The sequence below is a fragment of the Antechinus flavipes genome, chromosome 3 (genome assembly GCF_016432865.1).
Source record: "Antechinus flavipes isolate AdamAnt ecotype Samford, QLD, Australia chromosome 3, AdamAnt_v2, whole genome shotgun sequence".
Lineage (NCBI taxonomy): Eukaryota > Metazoa > Chordata > Mammalia > Dasyuromorphia > Dasyuridae > Antechinus > Antechinus flavipes.
In genome coordinates, this window is record NC_067400.1 from 57,644,605 (window position 1) to 57,667,170 (window position 22,566).

General features: G+C 35.2%; 1 protein-coding gene across 1 annotated transcript in view; it reads left to right on the plus strand.

Annotated features, from left to right (window-relative positions):
• Nucleotides 1–22,566, plus strand: part of DOCK10 (dedicator of cytokinesis 10) — a 212,379-nt gene that overhangs the window by 82,318 nt on the left and 107,495 nt on the right. The window contains exons 8-14 of the mRNA XM_051983445.1: nucleotides 6,025–6,208; nucleotides 7,663–7,748; nucleotides 8,202–8,285; nucleotides 8,412–8,567; nucleotides 17,052–17,273; nucleotides 17,456–17,578; nucleotides 18,657–18,739. Of these exons, the coding sequence (XP_051839405.1) occupies nucleotides 6,025–6,208; nucleotides 7,663–7,748; nucleotides 8,202–8,285; nucleotides 8,412–8,567; nucleotides 17,052–17,273; nucleotides 17,456–17,578; nucleotides 18,657–18,739 (938 nt within the window). The remainder of the gene's footprint in view (nucleotides 1–6,024; nucleotides 6,209–7,662; nucleotides 7,749–8,201; nucleotides 8,286–8,411; nucleotides 8,568–17,051; nucleotides 17,274–17,455; nucleotides 17,579–18,656; nucleotides 18,740–22,566) is intronic.

Here is a 22,566-nt window from a genome sequence, read left to right on the forward strand (position 1 = left end):
GAATATGATTGTTGAGAAATATATTTGACAAATCATAGCAATGACAAAATGTGTGTTAGAAAGGACTTCCTGGACATTGTTTCACAAAAGCCTTGCTTTTCAAGTCCCAGTCTCTGACACAACCTTTGGCTCCTTTTGCCTCTCAAGTCAAATCTCAACTCCCCAGTATAATTCAAGTTGCTATATAAAGTTTTCCTGCCCCACCTTGTCATTTTTTCATGTTTCATCAGACAGCAATATAGTCCCTCTTCCTAGACATTCTGATTATTATTCAGGATATTTTCCCAACATTAGAAGACTGCCACTCTTCTAATCCATGCTTTTAATTTCCTTCAAAACCTAGCCATAGATATCTCAAACTCAACATGTCCAAAAATAAACTCATTGTCTTTCTCCCCACATGCTCCCCTATCGAACTTCTCTAATATGAAACTACTCCCATCCTCCCAGACTTACTCTCTGTACTCTCCCCTACTTAATTTCTCTGTCTTCCTTCAAGACTTCACTTAAATCACACTTTCTTCAAGAGGTCGTTCTCCCCATAACAACTGCAAATGTCTTCAATTCTCATTCCCATCTTATTCTTTAAACATTATTATTTGTAGAACATAAGAGTCCTCTCTGTGGACATGGACTTCTGAGAAAGGGTGATCCAGTTTGAGAGTACTGTGGGAGTTCACATATACTCAAAATTATAGCTCATGAACCTCTGTCAATATGTTTTACTAATCAGTCAAAGTAATTATTTTGAACAATTAATTCAAAACAAAGGCATTTAATGAGGCAGTATAGTAACAAAAGTATCAATTTTCTCATAAGCTTAGTACAAATTGTCCCACAAATTACATATATATGTATAAAATCATGGGAATAGTGAACATAAATAGTAATCATTCATGGGAACCCACAAATGGGGACTGTATATAACCAGGGAATATATGTGAAGGCACATATATTTAGGAGACCTATGAGCATACCCATTCAAAATATATACAAATATATACAAAATATATACATCCATATACATCTAGGTCCCACATTCAAAGAACACACATGTAGGAAATGTTTGCTCCTTAAGTTTATGTGTTAACTGCATATGCTTAGTCTATATAAGTCACCAGTGCATCCACATGGAAGGGTAGCCCCTTTTTCAAATAGTACATGGCTAGTCTTCCAACTATGGTGAGCCTAATTCCTGCTGGACATCGGATCATCAGAGTGTGCTGCTGGGTATTGTATTTCCAGTGATCCTCCATGACTATTATATCTCTGTTGCTCATCAGTTGTATTTACTGCATTTTAGATAGAGTCTTCAGCTGAAGTGTTAGCTTTTTCTCATGAGAAAAATGAATGCTGGCCACTTTTCACTTAGCTTAGCTTGTTTTAGAAAGATAGGTTCTCAATGTACTCCGTCATAAGACTAGGGAAAAGTGATTTTCTCTGCTAAAGGAGAAAGAGGCATCTGTGGTATGATGGGCTCTCCTTTCCTCAGCCAAAAGAGATATTTAAGAAAAAGAAATTTTCATTTTCCTAACTGACTTAAAGAACCCTTTTTTTGGTTTATTTTACTATATTGGAATATAACTAAAACACAACATTGATCTCTGTTTCCCTCCATTTGAAAAATATGCAAAAGATTTTGGCTCAGCTTTTGATGGGAAAAATTTGCTGGCCTTTCTAAAAGGACCTCTTTTTTTAGTTTATGTAGCATGATACATAGAACCAAGAGTGGATTTGTGGAAACCCTTATAACTTGAAAGAAGAGAAGTTAGTTATACAGACTGAGCGCAGAGTGAGCCTGTTAATGTACACCATGTACAAGAGAATTCAATACCACTGCCCTTCTGAAGAAAGAGTCATGGAAATGAAATTGACCTGTGATTTTCCTTTTTTCTTATTAAAGGCTTCTGACTCAGTAAAATATTCATTATTCAGTCTTCATTGAAAACAAAGGCCTTCTGTGTTATGTTAAGTTTTTAAAAGTCTGAAGAAATATTTGATATTTCTACCTGTGGATGAAAGGGCTGATTATATAAATTTCCCCAACGTACACCAGATGCATATGTATGTGTACACACACACACACATATGTATTATGTATATACACATATGTAAGATATGTGTTGTCTAGCATGTACTGTGCATGTATATAGGTCTACATATATACATGCATGCATGTGGACATAGAGAGAGGGGAAGGAAGGAAGAAAAGAAGAAAGAAAGGAAGGAAAGAAAGGAGGGAGGGAGGGGAAAAGGAGGGAGGGAGGGAAGAAAAGAAGGAAGGAGGGAAAAAGGGAGGAAAAAAGGGAGGGAGGGAGGGAGAGAGGGAGGAAGAGAGGAAGGGACATAGAGGAACAGGTTGAATAGGGCAGCCAGGTTGGATAGAACATAGGATTTAGAGTCCAGAAGACACATCTTGCCTTAGACACTTACTAGTTGTGTGACTCTGGGAAAGTCAGTCAACCCTGTTTGTTTCAGTTTCCTCACCAGTCAAAAGAGCTGGAGAAGGAAATGGTTTCTGCGCCAAGAAAACCTCAAATAGAATCATGAAAGGTCAGACACAACTGAACAACAGTACCAACAAGTAGGTTCATAGAGATTCAGAAAAAAAATTTTTTTTTAGTTCAAGATCTCTGGTTCCAATTTACTCATAGAAGTTATAATATTGGGGTCAGCTAGATGACATAGTGGATAGAACACTAGTCCTGGTGACTTTTTGCCAGATGCCAAAAATTATGATCACTAGTTTGTCATCATTTTTTGTTGAAGGTTGAGAGGTGGGCTGTGTTTTTTAGCAACGGGGGAGAGTGATTAATATTTAGTAACCGATCATCTGGCTGCTGAGCAACAATCATCTTTATTGTTTGGCATTTATATTTCTTGACAGTCTAGTTCCAATCTATTTTGGCAGATTGATTCTGCATCAATTTTCCCCACGCATTTATATGCTCCAGTCAAATTGGAATACTTTCTGTTTCCACTTCAGGACTTTCCATCTTCTCAGAGGTTTTTAACCAGGGATTTATGAAGTTTTTTTCTTTTATTTTCACTCATTACACATCAATAACAATGCTTTCCCTTATAATCCTGTGTCTTTTATTTTATGCACTTAGAAATATTATTCTGAAAAGGTCTATTTCCTTCATCAGACCAACCAAAAAGGCAATGATACAAAAAGTTAATAATCTCTGCTCCTAACTACATGCCATCATATAAACTGTCCTCCTCAGATACATTGCTCCCACTTTACCTTCCCCTTTTTAAAATCCTAAATTGCCTTCAGGGTTTGGCTGGAGGGTGATCTTTCTGGGAAGTTTTTCTTTGTCCCCTTTTGTCTTAAGATCCCCCCCCCCCCAATCAAACCACTTTGTATGTACATTTCTACTAACTTATTTGTCAACTTATCATTTTCCTCTAGTAAAACATAAGCTCTTTGAGGGTAGCACTGGTTCATTTTTTTCTTTGTATCTTCAGCCCACAACAGGAAGCCTGGCACATAGTAGACTATTAATACTTGTTTGTTGAATGGAATTGAACTGAATGGATTTGAAGTGAACTCCCTGGAGTTATCTTTTCATTTCATTTGCCAAAAATTATGCCCTTCAATTCCCTTATTTTAAAGAAGGTTTTCATAATACAGTATAATACTAGGTGAAATGAGTTTGCATGTATATTGTTATATATTTTACATGTGTGTGTATATGTATGGATACATATATCCATGTATATAACACAAAAGAGTTATAATTATATTTTGACTAACTTACAAGTTTCTGAGGATCAAATAATATTTTACATAAAATTTTTTATAAATACATTAAAAGTATATATCTAAATTTCATTAAAATTACTTTATATTACACATAAAATTTCTATATAAAATTATATACGTGTATATAAACATACACGTATATAATTTTATTTGATCCTCATAGTAATTCTATGAAGTAAATGGTCAAAATACAGTTTATATCTCCTTTAAAGATACAATAAGTGATTTAGTCAAGGTATGTTAGTATCTATAAAATCTTATTTGATTCTCATAATAAACCTATGAAGTAAATAGTCAGAATATAATTATACCCATTTTATAGATAAGGTAAATGACTTGAAGGTACACAGCTAATCAGGGACAGACCAAGTTCTCCAACCAGTATTCTCTAACTCCAAATCTAAATATTTCTAAATTCAGCTGCTCTTCATTTTACACTGACACCAAGGAAAAATGAATGTAAATTGCCCAGTCATACTGAAGAAGAGCATATCACTCTGTCTAGCTTTGTCACTTAAGAATGAATGCAGAATTGAATTCCTGAAATGCCTACACACATTTTAAAGCTCTTGAAGTTGATAACATTGCCTTGTCTCTTCAACCATAGAAAGTTAGATATTAGACGTATAGGAAATTCAACTACCTTCATGGAATAGCTGAAAAGAACTGTATTTTGATTCCAGTGATATGGATTTCAATCTCTCCTCTGCCATTAATAGTTGCATAATCTTGGATAAGATAATTTAACCTTTCTAGACCTCAGTTTTTTCAACTATAAAGAGGAGGGAAAAGGTTAAATTGGAAGACCTCTCTGTCTATGATCATATGAATTATACTATATCATCTCTGCAAAGAAAAATGGCAGTGTAACATATTCAAGAGAAGTGACTTCTGTTAACCGAGGTACTACTTCTCTGTCAAATATCCAATCTGAAAAGGTGTCACCTCCTATAAAAACTTAAATGACAATAAGTTCTGACATTAGCTAGGTGGTAGAGTACCCAGATTCTTAAACTGTAGTTCAAACCCCATGTGGGGTCTTATAATTGAATGTGGGGGCAGTAAAATTATGATTTACTACTGTCAGTAAATGTTTGATGTGGATACCTATTTTACATACCTAGATACATAGGTCATATAAACATTTCTCAGAAGAAAAGGAGTCACAAGTGGAAAAAGTTTAAGAAGCCCTAGTATAGTTAGCTTTATAATCAAGAAATCTGAATTTGAATCCTGAGAAAGACATTTACCAACTATGACACTGGGAAAGTCACTAGACATCTTGCAATTTCCTCATCTGTAAAATGGAGATAATAATAGCACCTAACTCACAGAGTTGTTGTTAGAATCAAATAAGATAATGCATGTAAAATAATTTATATGCTCTTGACAAATCTCAAGTTGTTACCTAAATGTCAATAGTTATTATTGATATTAATATTGTTATTTGTTTCTATTAATAATTTGCAAATTATCTGGGAACCAGAGATCATATGACTTGGAAGTCCAAAAATTTGAAATTTAAAATTTCACATAACCCCCAGCTATGCTGCAAAGCATATCACAAAGTGTCTGTGACCTCCAGATAGAAGTAGTCTAAGAAAACGCTGTACCTCCAGCCATTCTGTGTGGAAAGTGAGATAGAGTAATCAGTTTTGATCCACTCATCCATTCATTTAACAATGATTCTAAAGGAATGAGTGAGAGAATTAAGGAATTCACACAATCAATACAACTAGCATGGGAGAAGTAGCATAAAATATATCTTCAAAGATATATATTTAAGGAAAAAGGAATGAGCTGATCCAAATAATGAGAATAAAGGATAAAGAAGGACAAACTAATGGCTGCAATGATTGTTATGAAATATTAAAAGAACTAAAGCATCAAATGGTTCCATAACGATATATTTATAGTCAGACATAGGTGATACTCTTGGACAATACCAAAAGCCATGAATGTGTCTGCTAAATACTGGAGTGGAAAGAATATACCATCTGATAATATGATTTATACTGTAGTACCCAATGGAACATCTTTCAGAATTGGGACATTGAAGGTCATTGAGCATAATAACCACTCTACACTTTTCTATTGAAAGGGTCTCACAATCCTGCTACTTAGCTATCTGCCATTGTGTGGAAAAACTCACATATAAATTCTTTTTTTCTTTTCTCTTTTAGAGATGCCTTTGTTTCATGTTTCATAGAGTAATTATTGAAACTTTTTTTTCTCTCCCTTTGATACTGCAGAATAACAGACTAAGAAAATACGCCTTTGAATTGAAAATGAATGACCTGACATATTTTGTGCTGGCAGCTGAAACAGAGCTGGATATGGATGAATGGATTCACACTCTCAACAAAATCCTCCAAATAAATCCTGAGGGACCCCTTCAGGAAAGGAAGAGTGCGGACCTCACAGATCTCAGGCTGGGTGAGAAACAGATGGGCTACCATTTCTTCTCATACTAAAAAAAAAAAACTCCTTATTTGGAGTCAGGGCATTTAAGCTGCCATCAGCTCAAATAGCTTTCTGCCTCTACCCCATCCAACCCAGAGGTATCCATTTCCTAAATAATCCCCCAAACCTTTCATTGACAATAATTGTGGTAGCTGCAAATGAGCATTTTTCCCCAGCTGGTTGATAGTTTAAGATAACATTTCAATAGAAGGTCTTGGAAGTCACCTATCAGGAACACTGCAAACATTATTTCTGAAACCAGCTAATATATCATGACATTTCTCAGAAGATGCATCCCATTTGTGGCATGTCATTGGAATCAAGTAGTAGAACTTCCCAGGTTGATTTTAAAAAAAAAAAAAAACATTGTTAATGTAAAAGTTCATAAATGGCTAGCAAGACAGCAGTTAGAGCATTTTTTGTCAAGTCAAGAAAATGAGTACAAACCTGAACTCAGACTCTTACTAGCTGGGTGATGCCAGACAAGTTGCTTAACCTCTCAATGTCTCAAATTCCTTATTGGTAAAAATGGGATACTGATAGCATCTAATCCTAAATTTGTTATAAAGTTTAAATTAGATATTTGCAAAAAGCCCTTCCAAACTTTAAGGCATTGCATAAATGCTAGCTATTATTTTTTTATAGGTAGTGCAATGAATAGAGTTCTGGATCTAGAATCAGTAAAACTTGAGTTCAAATCCAACTTCAGACTGTTATGAGATGTGTGATCCGGGGCAAATCCTGGTTGCTTCTGTTTCCTCATCTGTAAAATGAACTGGAGAATCAAATGGCAAACCATTCCAATATCTTTGCAAAGAAAACCCCAAATGAGATCACAAAGAGTCAGTCTTAACTGAACAAAACTATTATTATTCCAAATTATGTTTAATGAAAATGAATCCCCTAGTTAAACATTTTTCCAACTTTTCTTCTAAATTTTTATTCTCTTTCTTGATTCTCTCCTATGTGGGCAGATACTCCTTAACCTTCTTTGCTTGTTCATTGTACAGATTTTGCCCATGGGTGCTCCCCAAGGCTCTGTCCCAGATTCTCTTACAAGGATCAATACAATGATCTAAAACATCTCTAAAGGAGTTATGATGAAAAATGCCATCCATCCCCAGAGGAATCACTGGTGTTATCTGAATATAGATTGAAGCATACATTTATTTTAATGTCTTTATTTTTATGGTGCTTGGAGGCATCTATATTTTCTTTTACAGTATGACTAATATGGAAATATGTTTTGCATGATTACACATGTATAACCTATATCAAATTGTTTGTCTTCTCAATGAAGGGATGGGGAGAGAGGAAAGGAATTTGAACTCAACATTAAACTCAAACATTTAAATTGTTTTTACATGTAATTGGGGAATGAATAAATAATTTTTTAAATGATTTGTTTTCTGATGTGTCTTTTAAAGATTCTCTGGAAAATTCTATGACTTGTGAATGCACATCAGAGGAAACAGATTCTTCAGAGAACAACTTGCATCCAGAATTCGCAAAAGTAATTATCTAAGGGTATGGGATGAGTAAGGGTGAATAATTATGCCAAAAAGAGTTTTTAGTCATGTTTATTCCTCTATGTGACCTCAAGAACTTGATTTACTTTTCTTTCTCTATTTGTAAAATGGGTAGTTTGACCTACATAATATTCAAGGTCCCTTCAAGATCCAACTTTATATGATTCTGTAAAAGATCAAAAATCTTTAATGTGATTTATATGGAGATACTCCCCTCAAAAAATTCCAGTATCTCCAAGTGCATGTCACCAATTGAACCTGTCCAAATTAAAAAATGGAAACACAAAGGTTTTCCAAAATTTGACATGATATGAATGAAAGGAGGGATGTCAGTAGGGGAAGGACTTTTTGCAAAGGCCAAGAGGAAAGGGAGGATTTGGGAGAAGGTCACAACTATCTGAATGTCTCTTCATGAATGTTTTGGTTTTTTTCCAAAGTACCTCACAGAAACAGAAGAAACTGTTAAAATGTCACGAAACATGGAGAGGCTAAACCTGTTCTCCTTGGATCCAGACATAGACGTAAGTTGGACTTTATTGCACTTAATAAATATGAATCGATAAACTCAGAAATTATCATTTAGATTGAAAATCCCGAAGTGGATGATAGGTGAGTTCATTTTTCATATTCTTTTTTTTTTTGTTAAGGCCTTAAAACTTCAGAAAAAGGATCTTTTGGAAACAGAATCCATGATCAGGCCATTTGAAGAAAAGGCAGCCAAGAGAATTATGACTGTTTGTAAATCTCTCAATTTAAATCTTCAGGGATGTGTCACTGAGAATGAAAATGATCCTTTGACTAATGTAAGTTGATATTGGTTATTTCATCTATTGATGTGTCAAGAGTACCCTGAGTTGGTTTTCCTAGCTCCAGATTTACATATGATTAACTAATGCCCTGTTGCCTTTGAGTGTGATGGCTTCTTCTTAATAATACCCTGAGTTTCTAGACTTCCATTGTTGTGAATTAAACAGCTAGAAAATCCCTACACATAGTCTCTAGCCAGAAAAAATATCCCTTATTGCTTCAATATAATGCATCAAAGGAAAAGGTACACATAGTTATTTGGCACATTATCCTTTACATGAAATTCAAACTTTCTCTCTCTCTGAATACAACTCTCTTATTTATATTTTCCTATGGAGGTGTGTATGAGTGTGTGTGTGTGTGTGTGTGTGTGTGTGTGTGTGTGTGTATGAAAGAGAGAGAGAGAGAGAGAGAGAGAGAGAGAGAGAAGGAGGAGGAGGAAGAGGAGGAGGAGGAGGGAGGGAGGGAGGGAAAGAAGGAGGGAAGGAAGGAGAACACGAGAATGAGAGAGAGAGAGAGAGAGAGAGAGAGAGAGAGAGAGAGAGAGAGAGAGATTGAGATTGAAGGTAAAAGAAAAAAGGGGGTGACAAGGATGAGATGTCTAGATAGCATCATGGAAACAAGCAACAGGAACTTGGACAGACTTTGAGAGATAAGGGAGGATAGTAGGGTCTGTCTGGCATATTAGGTGGTACATGAGGTCACAAGGAGTCATACACAACTAAATGGCTGAACAACAGCAATATGAGTGTGATAGTGTTTGCACATGCACATGTGTGTATGTGTATGTATGTGTGGAATGGCCACTTTGTGGGTTATATTGGGGGAAAAAGGATGACTGGGAAGGGAAAGAAAACATGTTTTCTTCCATGAAATGAATACCAGTTGATGCCGGCGTTTTCTAAAATTTGTGCATTGCTATAAAAATAAGTGATTGATTATTTTCCCATTAATGAGCCTTCTGGATAGATTCTGGTTTCTAATATATTTTTGTAATACATAATAAATAGATTTATAGGCTTAGAGTCTAAAAGAGCTAGATTCAAGTACAATTTCTGACCCCTTACTAGTTATATGACTATCTGAAAGTTTGGAGGGGGCCTTCAAAAAATGCTTAGATCTTGTCGTGAGACTATAATTGATAGTCTACAATTGACACTGATTAAATAACAGATAATTTGCTAGTCTAAGTAAAACTCCTATATAATAGCTATTTTCTTCTCTCCCTTACTTCCAAGCTTAAAAAAAAATCAGTGTCTTTTAATCATAGAAACATGTTTTAATCATATAATTGCTTTTAAAGAATGAATTGAGGTAACTATACTGATGGACTATTTTTGCTTTAGATCCCTAAGTTCTAAAGAGTTCTTTAGGGGCAGCTAGATGGTGCAGTGGATAGACACCAGTCAAGAGGATCAGAGTTCAAATCTGGCCTCAGACACTTAACACTTCCTAGCTATGTGACCCTGGACAAATCACTTAACCCCAATTGCCTCAGCAAAAAAAAAAAAAGAGTTCCTTGAAGAATCTCTTGGATTTGATTTTTTTTAATTAACAAAAATCTATTTTTCTCTTTCTCCTATCTTCCTGACCCCCATTAAAATAAAGAAATAAAAGCAAAATGTTTGAAATAAGTCTATATAGCTAAGCAAAACCAATTCCTACTTTGGCCATACCTCATTCTCTACCTTGAAACCATCATCTCTTTTTCAAGAGATGGATAATATGCTATATCACTGGTCTTCTAGCATCATGTTTATTCATTACATTCATCACAATTCTTAACACTTTTTTTTTGCTGAGGCAATTGGAGTTAAGTGACTTGCCCAAAGTCACAGAGTTAGAAAGTGTTAAGTGTCTGAATCCAGATTTGAACTCAGGTCCTCCTGACTTCAGGGTTGGTACTCTATCTATTGCACCAACTAGCTGCCCCATTCTTAGAACTTTCAAAGCTGTTTTGTCTTTGTCCTTGTTGTGTTAATATTATTGTACATATTGTTCTCCTGATTTTATTTACTTCACTCTCCGTCAATTCATATAGATATTCCCAGGATTTTCAAAAACAACTCCTTTCCTCATTTCTCATGACATAATAGTATTTCCTTACTTCATCTGCCATAATTTGTTCAGTCATCCCTTAATAAGCCTACAGTATGACCCAGCAATAAGGAAATAGCTGAACAAGTTGTGATATATAATTGTGATGGAATATTATTATATTATAAGATATGATGTGCAGGGTAGTTTCAGAAAAAAACTGGAAAAACATATACAAACTGATCCAAAGAGAAATGAGCAGAACCAAGAGAATATTTTACATACTAACAGTAATATTGTAATGATGATTAATTGTGAAAGACTTGCTTATTTAATCAAGACAATAATCCAAGACAATTTCAAAGGAAATTTTGAAAATTTCTATCATTTTGAAAAATGCTATCCACTTCCAAATACTATATCTCTCTCCAGAGAGATAATTGATGAACTCTGAGTGCAGATTGAGCATACTTTTTTACTTCCATTATGTTTCTTGCTTTTTCTTATTTTTTTCCCAACATGGATAATATGGAAATTTTTTTGCCTAATTTTACATAGATAATAATATAATGCTTGCATTCCCAATGAATGGGAGAAGGATGGTAGGAGAGGAGAAAATTTGGGACTCAAAAAATTTTTTTTCAAATAAACATAAAAAATAAATGGGAAAATAAGGTTATAATATGTAGTTTGTTAGATTATAAAATGATGACTTCATATCATTGTTTTTACAATTAAGCACAGATCCCTTAATAAAGCAGAAATGGCTGGTGAAATATAAAATTTCCATTATTTTTTGATTTGCATTTGAGCTATGTTTAAATTTTCATTGGCTTATTTAAGAGAAGATGGGAGAAGCAAATACATATTGCAAATTTTAAAGGCCTGTGTCTAAGACCAAAAGTGTTCTAAGGACATCTCATTATTGATAAAGAATTTTTGAAAGAAGTATTTATACTAATGCTGAGGGAGAAATATTTGTCTTTTGAGAAGAAAAGAGGGAACAATTTGAATAAACTACTTCACCATAGGAGATTTAATTTCCGCCAGGTTCCCAAAGTCAAATACTTTTTTTCCATTTAAGTAAATGTAAATAAAATTCAAAAGGCAACAATTATGTGAGATGAAAGCATTAAGCAATATTTGCTCCTCCTTCCTTGTCATTGCATTTATGTGAATTTCTGTCTTGGTTAATGCTCCCATTGTTTTCTATATTAGTGAACTATTGCCAGGCTATATCCTCAATCCATGCTGTTTCTTAAGTGAGATTACTTTGGTGCTGTATGAAATTTTATCTTGAGCTAGTCTTGTATGTTTAAAAATCAGAGCTACAGAGTGAGATCTTGGTATAGATAGATGGATGAGATGCAAATAAAGATAGAGGCAATATAGACATATAGATGATAGAGACAAAAATGGAGATAGAGATAAAGACAGAGACAGAGATAGGGGAAGAAGGGAGAAAAAAGAGGGAGAAAGACAGATGGACAGACAGATTCAGACAGAGAGAGACAGAGACACACACAGAGAAGAGAGAGAGATGAGAGGAAAGACAGAGGAGAGACAGACAGACAGACAGAGACAGAGACAGAGAGTACACAATGAAAATGTACAAGATAGTGGGGTAGTGTTATAGATAGGATGTTAGGCCTAGAATTAGGACTTCCTGAATTCAAATATGATACTTAGCAGCGAGGTGATCTTAGGCAAGTCACTTATCCTGTTTGCCTCAGTTTCCTCATCTGTAAAATGAGCTAGAGATGGAAATGGAAAACCCACTCCACTATCTTTGCCAAGAAAATGACAAATGAGGTTAAGAACAGCCAGATGCAACTAAAAACTACTGAACAACAACAATCAATACACACACAAACACACACACACATATATATGTCTGAATTTGGAGTCAAGTTATTACTAATAGTTTTCCATATTAGTCAACTATTGCCAAACTATCTCCTCAGAACTAGGTATTTCTTGACTTGAATACTGAAAAAGCGCATAGCCTATACATACATTTTTTGCTGTTTTCACTCCATGAATGGCCAACCCCTCCTTTTTGTCACACATTTTTATGATTCTATCACTCATGCTATTTTCTGCATACAAACTCTTGTTGGTAATAGACCACATCCTGCTTACATCTACCCTGCATCTTTCCATTTCTTAGTGATGTAGCAAATTGTTATCTGAGTTAGTTTGAATTCTGCCTCAGACCTTAATTAGCCATGTTACCATGGTCAAGTCATTTAGTTTTTCCTTATTTTAATCAAACCTAAAATCGAGATAATAATAGTTCCTGTACAACAGGTTATTATCAGGGATTAAGAAGATGTACATAAAAGACTCCAGGATGTATCAGAATCAGAATCCAGCCCTTCTGAATCTGAGGCCAGTTCATTATCTTTAATGCTATGTTGCTTCTTTTCATTGACTATCTTAAATGTTAGTTATACCTTTAATGGGAAATAGTATATTAGATAGAGCACTGATTTTGGAGTCAGAGGTTGAATGGCTCTGCCACTTACCTTCTGTGTGACAGTAACCCAAACATTTAATACCACTAGCCCATTTATCAAATTAGAAGGCTAGATTACATGGCCGCTAACATCCAACTAACTCTAACTCAATCTCTGATTCTTATGCAATCTGTTTATAATGTTGATTATAAACAGGTTACAGATTATAAAGCCTATTTCCCACCCCTGTTATAAGTGAACTATACACATTAGGACTTTACCTATATAAACTGAAAGTACATTTATTCAGGGGAAATGATTTTATCCCACAGGCTATTGTATTTTAAACAACAGCAAAATCTGTTGGTTCTCTTTTGGTTTGAGTCATTTTTCATTCATGTCTCTCCATGATCCCATCTGGGGTTTTTTGGCAGATAGTGCAGTGATTTGCCACTTTTTTCTCAACCTCATTTTGCAGATAAGGAAATTGAGGCAAATAGAGTTAAGTGACTTGCCCAGGATCACATGTCTAGTAAGTGTCTGAGATCAGACTTTAATTTGGGTCTTACTGATTCTAGGCTCATTGCTCTGTCCCACTGTGCCACACAGCTGCCCTCTTTTGGCATACTTTTTTTGTAATTTGCCAATATTTCATAGCCAATAATTCATTTCCAAAAGTAGAAATTATATTTATATAGTAATATAAGGCTTAACACAGTGCTTTTCTCATAACAACCTTATAAGATGAGTAATATAGTTATTATTATCCACATTTTACAGATAAGGAAATAATCTCAGAAAGGTTAATGGTTTGACTAGTAAGTATAAGGACAGGAATATAAAAATAACAATGAAAGCATTAAGCAATCTTTGCTCTTCCTTCCTTGTCGTTGCATTTATGTGAATTTCTGTCTTGGCTATTGCTCACATTGTTTTCTATATTAGTGAACTATTGCCAGGCTAAATCCTCAATCCTTAGTATTTATATAGAGCTTGAAAGTATGCAAAGCCTTATGCAAATAGCTCATTTGATCCTCACAACATCCCTGGAATATAGATACTATTTATTCTATAGGTGAGGAAACTGAGACAACTAGATGTAAAATGATTTACCAGGATCCTGCAGTTAGTAAGTATCTGAGGCCATACTTGAACTCAGGTCTTCTTGACTCCAGGTCCAACACTCTATTCACGGCTCCAAGTATAGACCTTATCCCATTATACCACATATTCATTTGGTCATGTTGTACATTATAGATAATTTTTAACTTTAGAATCCCATAGCTAGTCTCCATTTGTTCTCCAATGCATCTGTGATTTCATCAGTGTAGTTATATCCTCCAACAGTGAAGATTGTAACCCATCCATACCCTTCTCATTCCATGCAACTCCTATCCATGTCATCCCATTAATCTCCCACAGATGTATCCATTCCATGTCCTGGAGGCCATTTTCTCTGTGTCTTGACTTGAGTGCTGAAAAAGCACATAACTTACTCATTTTCACTCCAGAACTGGCCCAACTCTCCTTTTTGTCACACATTTTTGTGATTATATCTTTCATGCTATTTGCTGCATAGAAACTGTAGTTAGTAATGGGCTGCATCCTGCTTACATCCACCCTGCAGCTTTCCATTGTCTTTTGGATGACCTCCAGTTTTGATTTCTTGGGGGATCAGGGTATTTTGTGATGTGTAAACTATAAAGCATCTATTTATATCCCCGTAAAAATGATCTAGCCAGATTGTTGTTTTGATTTTCATCCTAAGTGGGGCTGAAGCAGCCAAAACTGAAGATACAGTTAGACTTCATCTGTATCTCTTGAAATTGGGTCTGGGGACTCTTGGGAGTCTGCTGTGGTTTATAAAAAAAGACCTAAGGAGGCTCCAGTGTAGAAAATTCTGAGGGTAGGGAAATAAAGGTGCCAAATAGCTTTGAGGAAGAAAGGGGAAGAGTGAGTACCATTTTTAAGGTCAAACCAAGGGAGGTTTCGATATCAAAAATGGAAAAGGAGTCCTTGGTGGTCATCGGGACTCCCTCTTCATTTGATAACTGTGGAAATAGGACCAAGTAAGAGAAAATCAGGAAATACGTGTCAAGGCTGGAATCTGAACCCATGCACTCTGATTTGAAATGCAACATCCTTTCCACTTCACTGGAATTAGAATCCTGCTTCAGATACTTACTTGGAAATCTGATGAAGTCACTTACTCACTATATTTATGTTTCCTCAACTATAAAATGGAAGATTAAGGTTCTGTTGAGGGTCCAGGATGTAATAAGACTCTCCCCATACCTGGGCCACTAAATGATGAGGTACAAGGGTGATACCATACCACCAAAACATATTGGGGTTATGGATCAATATTTTAGGTTGTCTCAAAAGAATTTGTAAGCTTAGACTTTCTACAAATCAAGGGACAAGAGTTTTATTAAATTGCTAAGTGTGGGCTAACTCCATAAGGAAGCAGACTAACCCCAGAAAAGAGTTAGTGGGAAAGGGGAATTATACCATTGACTGTCAGGCAATCCTAAAAGAGGTTTAGCACCCTAGAAACAGTTAGCCATAACAAGGAGAAAGACAGAATGAAGCGGGAATACACCATTGACTAGTGGGCTAATCCTAAAAAGGATTGGCTATAAAAAGGAGAAAGGTACCATGAGGTAGAAGTACAACATTGACTGGCAGAGTAACCCCAAAAGAGATGTAACATCCTAAAGAGAGTTAGTGAGCTAGTGAGGTACAGTTAGGTTCTTTTTTTAGGAGAAATATAGCCTCAAAGGATGGCCATTATAACTTGGTTTTCTGATTGGCTATAGTAGCTGTGGAGTTATAATGGTTTTGTAAATGCAAAAAGTTCAGCAAATAATTCTACCAGAGACTTCTACCTGGGGACTATAATAAAATCCATTTGAACAAAAGGCCTAATCAAAATTTAAAAGTCCATTTATAATTATATCGCTGCTCCTCTCTGCTTACCTCTGGGAGTAATTAGACTTCCAGATTGTTTACAGTGATTCTGGCTCTCTCAATCAATAGCCATTTGGCTATCCAGGACCTCATCAGTACTATCCCTCTCTAAATAAGAGACCCAAATATTATTAATCTCATTTTATAAATGAGCACAACCTTTTGGGTTGTCCAGTAACATAGCTGAGGAAGGATTTGAGTAATGTCTTCACCCTAAGTTTAACATTTTTTCCATTATACCGAACTGTTTGACATTAACCCCCAAATTAGCAATCTGAAGGGGCAGCTAAGCGGAGTAGTGACTAGAATGTAAGGGAATTAGAAATCATCTTCCTGAGTTCAAATCTGGCCTCCAACCCTTACTACCTGTGTGATTTAATCTCTGCCTTATTTCCTTCATCTGTAAAATGGGGCTAACAATAGCATTTATCTCCCAGTTTGTTTGGATGATATGAGATAATCGTTGAGTGCTTAGCACATAGTAAGCATGGCATAAATATTGGCTAGCATTGTTACTCAGTTTTTCTTAGATACCTTATCTTGATTGCTCCTTTCCTTTATTCATAGAACATTACACTTTTCATTATTCTTGTCTAGATATGTTATATCTATCCTAGTAGATTGTAAACTCCTTGAGAGTTTTATTGTATTACTGTATTATTTTTGATCTTTTCCAAACACTAAGAGCAATGCCTTTCATATATGGGTAAGTACTTAACAAAAGTTTATGAAATGAAATTTTCTGCCAAGATCAAGAAGCCTTAGGATCATACTAGATCAAAATTTTTCTTGAGTTATTCCTTTTTTTTGTTGAGGCAATTTGGGTTAAGTGATTTGCCCAGGGTCACACAGATAGGAAGAATTAAGTGTCTGAGGGCCCTAGTTCTTCCTTTTCTCAAATATTTTGTCCCTAATATCACTGTTGTCTTCCTCCTGTGATTTCCTACTCCTATAGACAACTTTGCATGTTTAATGGGGAATAGTTTTTCATTTAGTTTTTCATTTTGTTTACAGATTGAACCTTTCTTTGTCAGCCTGGCCCTTTATGATACCAGAGACAACAGAAAGATTTCTGCAGATTTTAATGTGGATCTGAACCATACGCTTGTTCGACAAATGGTTTCAGGTGCTTCAGTGGCCTTAGAAAATGGCAACATTGACACAGTTAGCCCCAGACAGTCAGAAGAACCACATGTTAAAGGATTTCCTGAAGAATGGCTGAAGTATCCAAAGCAGGTCACCATTTTATTTCCCCTTGATTGTACATGAAACTTTTGTAAACTCTCTTCTTATAAGTGGGATTCTCTGGGGGGACCAAACAAGGATAGCATGAAGTTTTCAGTCCAAAGTGAAACTTGGCAAGCAACTTCATTATAATTTGAATATTTATTCATATTTCTTGATTTTATTCATTATAGGCTATCTTTTCTGTAAGTAACCCACACTCTGACATTGTTATGGTGGCCAAGATCGAAAAAGTTCTTATGGGAAATATCGCCAGTGGTGCTGAACCTTATATTAAAAACCCAGATTCCAACAAGGTAATTAGCAAAGTTTCTTAAACATTTCTTCCATTTTTTTCTTTTAAAAAAAATGATAAAAAAGTCAAACTTTTATTGGTTAGTCACCAACTTTGAAAGGACAGTTTCAAAAAACATCCCACTAATGAAATATTCATGAAGATTAAAAAATAATGTGTTTTGCTTGGGAAATACATTGTAGAGCTGGATTTGAGTGCATGGATAATTTTCCATTTGGGGTAATGTTTAATGTTTTAATAATACTCCCTTCAATATGAATTACAAAATAATGAATAAAGGTATTATGTGTGCCAAGACTATGAATTTGAGAAATCTTTACTTTCTAGATTTCCAGAAGGTTTTTTCCTAATTAGTAAAATGCCAGAATTGGAGGGAAGGAGATTGCCCTTGGGATCCTAGAATGAGAGGGAGGGAATAAAGATTCCCTCTGTACAGAGGGGACATCATTTGATCCATAGTACAGCTGAATCCTTGGGATAGAAAAGCACTTATAACAAATGTTTATTATATTAATAAGTATGTGTCTCTGAAAGGGGAAAAAATGTCTCTGGGATAAAATATTTACTCTTCTATTTATCCTTTAAAGTCCTTCACAAAGGAACTTCAGTTTCTTGTTGCTCCCTTTCTCATTCTCTTCAAGTCAACCAAACTGCCATTGCATAGTTCCATCTCCTGCTTTTTCCTTTGGTACCTTCCCCATTCTTCAAAGGTATTTTTGCCTTACCTAGTCCTCTCCCTTTTAAAAAGACAAAGATCAAGGACCAATTTCTGCATAAAGCCCTTCCTGATCTCTACTGGTGCTAGTGTTGCCGCTCCTAAGCTGCTCAATATTTAACTTTTATGTACTTATTTGTATTTATTCTGAATATGTTTATATATGTGCTAGTTACCCCTCCCCCATTGTTATATAAGCTCCTCTTGTGAAGGGATTATTTCATTCTTTATATTTGTATCTATAAAACCTTAAACAAGATCTAGCTCATAGAAAACATTTGAGAAATAATTATTGATTAATTAGTTTTCATTTTCATATGCAAGATGCCAAATGCTCATTGCTAACTTGTTTTCCTTTTTTTAGTATGTGCAGAAGATATTAAAGTCAAATAGGCAATTTTGCAGCAAGTTGGGGAAATATCACATGCCATTTGCTTGGGCAGTGAGGTATGTTAACTATTTTACTTGCACAATAATAACTCCATAATGAAATTATAAAAATTTCTCTATGGTATAATAGAAAAAGGTGGCAAGATGGAATAGAGATTAGAGAGCACTGGGACAGAAGTCAGGAACACCTGAGTTCAACTCTAATATCATATATTTACTAGCCATGTGACTCTGAGCAAGACTTTACATCTCTGTTTCAATGTCTTCATCTGTAAAAATGATGATAGCAATAGTACCTACCTTCCAGAGTAGAAAAGTCAAATAATAAAATATTTTTAATGATTTGTAAATATTATAATATATAAGAATAGATATATACAATTACTATGTAATATATAGTTATATTTATAAGTGCTATATATATACTATCCATTATTAAGATTTCTGAACTTGAAATCTTGTTATTATCATTAGTTTTCATTTGCCCAGTCTAATTTTTAAAGAATTATTTTTTTCAGTGATGTTTTTGTACCTCCCTTTCCACCTGACCAATAATGTTTTTTTTAAGAAGTTCTTTTCTTCAGTGAATTTTTGTACCTATTTTACCATTAAGTCAATTCTGTTTTTAAGGTATTATTTTCTTCATCATTTTTGTACTTTTTTTAACCAAGCTGCTAATTTTATTTTCGTATTTCCTTGTATCACTCATTTCTTTTCCCAATATTTCCTCTACCATTCTTCTAAGAATTCTTGTTGTACTTGTCTCCAATTAGCATTTGTCTTTGAGGCTTTGCTTGTAACTATTTTCACATTATTGTCTTCTTTGTGTTTTAGTCTTTCTTGATATCATATTGGCTTTTATGGTCAAATTATTAATTTTTGCCATTTGCTCATTTTTCCAGCTTAGTTCTTAACTTTGAACCTTTTTGTCAAAGGTAGGCTCTGTTCACTGAGGGTGGGGAGGCTCTATCCCAAATTTTAAGCTCTTTCACGCTGTTGTTTTCAGAGCTACATCTGGGGTTTTACTAGTTTTCTGTGCTTCCAAGGAGATGTGATCCAGGGAGAGATGTGGTCACTGTTATCCTGGTCTGTTTTCTGGACTTTCCATAAGAAAAACCCCTGGTCCTCTATAGCCACAAGAACTAGTGTTTTTCTTGGTCTTGGAGTTGTGACTAGGTCTTCTTCTTTTCTACAATTGCAAATTTTAGTGCTCCTTTCTGCCTGGTAAGTGCCTTTTGCCTAGTAACTAACCAGAAACACTCCTCTCTACCCTAAAAGTGTAATCCTGAATTCTGTATAGGCAATAGAGTTGCCAATTAGTGCCATTTGCACCTAGTGCTAGCAAAGGGTTCCCTGTAATCTTTCTTACTAGTTGTCTGATCCCTCTTACTTACTGAACTTACAGCTCCCAAAGTTACTGCTGAACCACCTCCAAAGCCCACAGCTGGTATTACAGACCTCTCTTACCAACCTCTTAACTTATCTTAGATTGGAAAAATGCGTCACTGATATTTTGTTGTTTCTGCTACTCCAAAATACAATCAGAGGAATAATTGTAAGGTTGTTTGGAAAGGAATGTTGGGAGAGCTAAACTAAGTTGGTCCCTATACTCTATCATCTTGGCCAAGAAGCCCAATTATGATCACCTAAAAAAATGAACATTTTAGCCTCATTCTACATTGAATAATTATTTCTCTCTGCCCGCCAAATCTTCCTGTGGTCTAATCTTCTTGTGGTCTTTTATGGATTCTCTTGACCTCATCTTCCCCTCACACCATCCTGCTGATATTCCAGATTTGAAATAAATGTCACAGAGTTTCTCCTTGAAGGTGACCTAGGTCAAAAGATAGTTTCTATTTCTCCATTCATTTTAGAAATTACACCGGCTTCCAAGAAGAAGAAATACAGATATAACAGTAATCCTCCTAGACCTGACTATTTTACAGATCTGGGGAGCTGTCATCTGATCTTTATTCTTCCAGAAAAACATTATCATTTCAAAAAACATTTATTAAGCACACACTGTGCCAGACACTGGGAAATATGAAGATAAAAATAAAATATCCTTTGCCCTTAAGGAGTCTATAGTTTATCTGACAACACTTGCAATGATACTGCTCCATGTATTGTCTAGCTCCTGTTGATTGAGGTGACACTTTGTACATTGGACCTTTCCATCAATATTTAAAGAAAAAGACTTTAGAGATTATCTTGTCATGAGATCATAGAGTGAAAGCTGGAAAGGGCCTTGGATTTCAATGAGCACAATGCCCTCATTTTGAAAATAAGAAAATTAAAATGAATTGCCCAGAGACTTATGACTAATTAGAGTCTAAGGCAAAATTAAAGCTCAGATTTTACTGACTCCAAGTCCAGAGCTCTATCTATTATCTATCTGCCTGGTCTAATCTCATTTTACAAAGGGGGAAGTGAAACCCAAAGACATTAAGTAATTTTCTCATGATCATTTGTATGGTAAGGAGAAGAACTGAGTTTTGAATCCAGGGTTGGAGATGCCAAATCCAGGACTCTTTCTGTTCTACCTTTTCAAAATCTACCTTCTCTTATGCTTAATTGTGCACATGTCTAATGTCTGCAATATTTAAAACTGTATTATCTTTTATCATTTAAATAATATTTTAACTGTTAGCATTTATCATCATTTAAATATCTTTAAACTGTTATCTTTTATCATCATATTCCCAGTGCCCAATGAAGTGTTTTACCCATTACAGAAATTTAATAAGTATTTGTAGAATTCAATTGCTATCATAAACTTTTTGAGTAGAAAACAGGCTGTATCAATTGTAGGGATATTCTTTCCCAGTTATAGTATTTTTGCAAAAGATTAAAGACCAGATGACACCTTCTGATTGGTAAAATAGTCAGATGTAGGAGGATTACCATTATATCTTCATTTCTTCTTCTTGGAAGCCAGAATAATGTCTAAAAATGAATGGAGAAATAGAATCTACCACTTGATCTAAGCCACCTTTGAGAGAAGCTCTATGACATTTGTTTCAAACCTGGATTATCAGCAGGATAGTGTGAGGGGAAGATGAGGTTAAGAAAGAGTCCATAAAAAAGATCATAGAAAGATTTGGGGGCAGATAAAAGTGTAATGAAGCTAATATAATGAACTGGCAAAAGACCAGTGGAGTTTCCAAAGAGACAAACTGAGTTAAGTATCCCTAAAAATAGAACTATACATTTGGGACCGAAATGATGACAAATCCCAACATCATCAACTATAGTAGTGTCAGGTACTGAGGTAGGCTAAGAAAAATTATATATCACCAGTCTGGCCAAGCACATTTATGAATTTCGGCAAATTAATAGTGCTGGTAACTAATGCGATGATACCGTATTTGGTCAGTAGAAGGATGTATGGTTATACTAAAGATTTCCTATTATACCCTGTGGCTTGTCAAACCACAGATGCTTTAAGATGCTTTGTCAAACTTCTTTATGTTATGCAGAGAATTCACTGTGAGAGATTGAGGGGTGAATTTAGAGGCAAGAAAATGTATGTTCAAATACTGCCTCAGACTGTCAGCAATTCTGTGACCTGGCAAATCCCCTGATTTCTAAGAGTTTCATGTTTCTAATCTGTAAATGATAGTATCTACTTCACAGTATTGTTGTGCATCAGATGACATAATGCATGTAGAACAATTTACTAGTGGCGTGAGAGAGAGACAGAGAGAGAGGCAGACAAACAGACAAAGACAGAGAGACAGAGAGAAACAGAGACAGAGGGAGAAAGGGAGAGAGGCAGACAGAGAGAGAGATAGAGAGAGACATAGACAGAAACACAGAAAGACAGACACAGATACAGAGATGAAGACAGAGAAACAGAGACAGAGAGATACAGGATAGAGGCA